Source organism: Trypanosoma theileri (genome assembly GCF_002087225.1).
Source record: "Trypanosoma theileri isolate Edinburgh chromosome Unknown TM35_Tth_29_V1, whole genome shotgun sequence".
NCBI classification, from domain to species: Eukaryota; Euglenozoa; class Kinetoplastea; order Trypanosomatida; family Trypanosomatidae; genus Trypanosoma; species Trypanosoma theileri.
The window spans coordinates 116,255-121,326 of NW_021639871.1; the positions used below are offsets into that span (position 1 = coordinate 116,255).

Sequence of the window (5,072 nt, forward strand, 5' to 3'; positions counted from 1 at the left end):
CTCAAGGTTCTTCTCCACCTCAGCCTTGGCGTCCTCAGTAGCACGCAGGTTCTCCGCAAGCTCGTCGCGCTCACCAGTCATAGTCTCAAGGTTCTTCTCCACCTCAGCCTTGGCGTCCTCGGTCGAACGAAGGTTATGTACTATCTCGTCACGTTCACTGATTAAAAAGTCTAGGTTGTGCTCTACTTCTGTTTTTGCCTCTTCTGCAATATGAAGGTTCTCAGCTAGTTTGTCTACTTCGTTGTGGAGATTTTTTATTGTTATAACGTTTTCATTTAGTTCCGTTTTAGCATAAAGGAGTTGCTGTGATATTTCGTTATTTTGAAGTATCAAAGCATCTAACTTATGTTGTAGCTCGTTTTCTGCCTTTTGTACACTCTGTAATTCCTCTTCAAGGCTCTTTTTTGTCAAAATTTCATGGTTAAGTTTTTCTTCAATGTTTAGGTACTTATTATTCATTTCACCAAGCTCAGCTTCCATGCTGTCATACAGGTGTTGTAATTCAGTTTTCTTATCTTTCAAAGATAACAAATCATTACTCATTGATTCACGTTCTGCTGCGGCATCCTTGAGCCTCACTTCACCCGCCTGCACCTCCTCTTTGGTTTCCTTCAATATTTTCTCTAGTTCATTGTTTGCCGATTCAAGCTTTTTATGCAGTGTCTCTGAAGTACCAAGCTTGGCTTCCAGCTCCTTGCACCGCTGACTTTCCGCTGCAAGTCTTTCTGTAATCGAATCATTTTCTTTTTGGAGAGACTCTAGATTTATCAGTGTATTCCTTTGATCCAGACTTAATTTCTGTAAGGCTTCAGCAGTGGATTCTTTCTCCTTTCTTAATTCCTCCATAGCCAAATCCCACTTACGCTGACGCCGAGCCACCTCCTCCGCACTATCCCTCAATTGCTCCTCAACAGCTTTCTGTCGCTCCTTCTCACGGTGCTTTAGCTGTTGTTCCGAACCGGAAACCCAAAACAAAGCATTGTAATTCAACAATCCCATGAAATATTCGACAGACGCCTCGTATCGCGTATTCATTTCTTCAATTTGCATTCGATACAAATCACACGAGACACGCAGATGTCGAACAGAAGCGCGTTCTATCTCCAAAGCACTCCGCCACTCTTCCTGGTGGTTCTCTAATGAAACTTCCCGTTCACGAAGTTTTTGCAACATCATCTTCTCCTTTTCATCACGCTCACGCAATAACCTAGCATTATTCTCGGACAAAATGGCTGCTTGCCTTCGCGACTCATCCACCTGCCGCTCGAGTTCACTAGCCTTTCCCAGCAACTCCTGGCGCTCTACTTCCGTCGCACGGAGCATCATCTCACGGATCTCGTTCTTCTCGCGCTCCTTCTCCAGAGCCTGGAGATCCGCAGCACGCTTCTGGGCCTCTGCCTCCAGGAGCACAAGCTTCTCCTCCAGCTCCGCCACATACGCAGGGTCCTTACCCTGAATATCCCGTCGCATCTGTTCCATCTGCTCCTCCAACTCGCGGATGCGCCGTGCACGCGGGTCCTCGTTCACCTTCGTCACATTGACAATGTCACGCGCTCGGGAAGCATAGCGCAATGTGCTCAGTGTCTCTTCATAGTTCATCACGCTCGGGCTGATCGTCGCAATCATGAATGTTTTCGAATTGCCACCAAGCGAATCCTTCAGAATAAACGTCAGCTTAGACTCACGGTACGGTGGCATCGACCACTGGCTGTCCGCGTTTTTTGCCATATCGGCTAGCATGTCAATCACACGCCCAAGCGTCGTCAGCGAGAGGTTGATGTACCGCGCCTCGCTAAACTGCTGTCCAACAACCTCAGACTGCGCGACGCGCTCTGACCCGGCGAGGTCTACAAGATTCATCCGACTGTTCTTGCCAGCTGTAGTGATCGTCTGCCCCGTTGCGGTCACCATCGACCGCTCTTCGCGCAGCATTAGCATGAAAATCGCGTGGCTGCGACTGCTGCGGTCATTCATCTTAGTAGCCGCTGTGTGGCGCACGCGGTTTCCCGCCTCAATCAGCTCAACAACGTCCCCCAGGCACGACACCTCGCAGAACCGTTGACCCTCAATGAACACACCCCTCGTCGGGTGCTCACGCACCTCCACAAACACCTCCTCCTTTGAGCCCTTCTTGCGCTTCGCAAGCAGGTCCGACACCCGCTCATTGTACACCTCGATGTATCCAACCTCCACCGTCCACTTTGAGTGGCCCTCCGCCTCGATTTGCTCACGCGTCTGAAAAAGCTCCAGACACAGTCGTGGCGTTACGCCAGCGTCCACACCACCAAGTGATGTCGTGTCACCACCCATCATCGTGTATGTCTTCCCACTGCCAGTCTGCCCGTATGCAAATAGGCATGAGTTGAATCCATTGAAAGCGTGGCGCACAAGCGGTCGTCCTATCGCCTCGTACACATCCAGCTGCCCGACAGGACGACCACCAGACTCGTCAGGGGTTTCAAGGGACCAGAAAACATTATCAAACTGAAACGACTTTTTCCCTGATGTGGGGTTCTTTTCCTTGGAATTTTGATTTTTTATAGTTACCACTTTGTTTTTCACGTTCATTGTTACGATACTGGTCAACGACGCGTTGTTCTCCCTCTCAGAGAAAGGCCTCACTCGCACAGCAACCTTTACACTCTCTGACTCTCCCGTCACTCTATCATCATCTCCGATTGTACTTGGAGCTGGTGGTACCTCCTTTGGGCGAGGAGACCTGGACTTTGCTTTGGGACTCATCAATTCCTCTTTGGTTATCTTTTTTCTTTATCGCCGTGTTTAACGGTCTGTACAGATTGGTTTCTTTTTTTTTTTTTTGTTGGTGTTTTCAGGCTTTTCAGCTGCCGTTTTATACTTACAGTTTCTGCAATACAAGTAAGAATTGTTATTGTTGGTTTTCGTTTAAGTTATACGTACAATTTCCTGTGCTTAAACGCTTCTCGTACGTAATATATAAATGTATATATACCTTGAAATCTAACTCTTTTTTTTTTTGTGTGTTTCTTTTTATGTGAATCTAATTGAAAGTGATCTTGACCGTGACTGCTCTAGCACCTTAACTTCTACTTTTTTCTTTAATTAATAAAAATAATAAAATGTTGTACAAGAAGCACCGACCTATTGTTTTCTTTTTGTGTCTCTTTTGTCAGTGAGTGAAAGAAGGAATATGTGGTGTTCTAAACTATATAATCTACTGTTGGTGCCAGAGTCGTTGTGTGAGTTTTTTTTTTTTTTTTTTTTGTAACGTTTTCTTTTTTTCGTGTTAAATAAGCAAAATAGCGTACACGGTGTTTTTTTCTCTTTTTTCTTTTTAACAAACTTCGTCAAGACGATTTTTTTCTTTTTGTCTACAAGATCAATTAAGCAATGTCTTACTTCAGCAACGAAGAATAACAATCGGTTATTTGCAACTGCTGGTAACTCTCCCTTTAATTTAAGGTTATGCCTGGTGTGTTGATCAATCTAAGTTAAGGTCTTCTTTCCCAATACCCCTCACCCACACTCCTGCAATTTAACTCTATTTGCAGAAATGCCAAGATGTGTATAAACTATGAAAAAAAAAAAAACGATCAAAATCAAAGAATGAAAAGAATGAGAAAAAAAAAATGAGCGGACATCAAAAGAGTTTACATTAAAAAAAAAATAAATAATTATATTACAGCATTATCATTCTCTTTGTTTTCCTAGAGAAGCATGAACCTCAACACTGTTCCCTCACCCACGCCTACAAGTTGCACCCAGCGCAATATCACACATAATAAAAAGGATATGTGTACGTGTGAATATACGCACTTCCCACCAAACGAACATATTCTACTTCACTTAACAACGATCAACCAAAACGGCAAACAAAATAAATATGAGTCACTCTTACAGCAACAAAACCAAAAAGTAAGCAGAAAAAAAAATTCGTATTTTCAAGATGCATAGGCGAAAAAACAGTACCGTAACAAAAAAAATGAAAAAAAAAAATGAAAAACGAAGAAGTAGCATTTAAAGTAAGAACAAAAACAAAAAAAAAAAACTGCACGTCACTCAGATCATTTACAAAGCACTACAGTTCGGCCTCTCTTCATTATCACCTAAAAAAAAAAACATCTTAAATTTCTATACTAGAAAAAAAAGTGTATTACGTCACACTAACTTAGTATTACATTCTACTCACATTTTAATTACCCCCAGAAAAACAAAAACAAAAAAACACACCCCATCAATACCAGTATTTCGTACGTGTAAAATACGATGCATACAAGTCCCCCCTCTGATCACCGTCTCGAACATTTCAAAAAAGAAAGAATTCAGATGGATTCGGCGTACATTGAACCGTTACACTTTAAAGCAAGTTCCACACCAAAAAAGAAACAAAATATATATATACAGATATATATATACTCCCACAAATAAAGGAAGGACACCTTTCATCAGTAATGCTCTCTAATAAATAAAAAGAGACGTAAAACAACACAAATAAGCAAAACATGCAATCAAGACACAAAACCAACAAACCACCAATCTCCACCACAAAAGAAAACAACCTCACAAAGAAAACAATTAAAACAAGCACAAAAAAAAATAACACTAACAATTGGAAAGAAAACAATACACAACAGCAATCAATACAAAAACCACAATAACGAAAAAACAAAACGAACTCACTTCTTCAAACCTACGACAGATCGCGTCAAAGGATACTCTGAAACAAAGGACTGGCCATCGTTTAACTTACCATTAGACCTCCACAAATTAAGGCGAACGTTTGCTGACTCACATTGAACCAAAGATTTCTTCAGCTCTGAGGCAAGAGACTCATTTTCCCTCTTCAACTGCAGAACCTCCGACTTTGCCTGCTCCATTGTCTGCAGCTGCTCAGAGAGCTCCTCCGACGTCGATGTCAGTCGTTGCTGCAGACCATCACGCTCAGCAGTCATCGACTCCAGGCTGCGCTCCACTTCCGCCTTCGCCTGCTCCATTGTCTGCAGCTGCTCAGAGAGCTCCTCCGACGTCGATGTCAGTCGTTGCTGCAGACCATCACGCTCAGCAGTCATCGACTCCAGGCTGCGCTCCACTTC

At 43.1% G+C, this 5,072-nt stretch overlaps 2 protein-coding genes across 2 annotated transcripts; both read right to left on the reverse strand.

The window, feature by feature from the left end:
* On the reverse strand, nucleotides 1-2,742 carry TM35_000291460 (kinesin-like protein; the record flags this gene model as incomplete). The annotated part of the gene is made up of 1 exon (XM_029028303.1): nucleotides 1-2,742. A coding segment is annotated over one exon (2,742 nt), but the record flags the coding sequence as incomplete, so codon positions are not given.
* Nucleotides 2,743-4,655: 1,913 nt separating this feature from the next.
* TM35_000291470 (kinesin-like protein) lies at nucleotides 4,656-5,072 on the reverse strand (the record flags this gene model as incomplete). Its single annotated transcript, XM_029028304.1, has 1 exon — nucleotides 4,656-5,072. A coding segment is annotated over one exon (417 nt), but the record flags the coding sequence as incomplete, so codon positions are not given.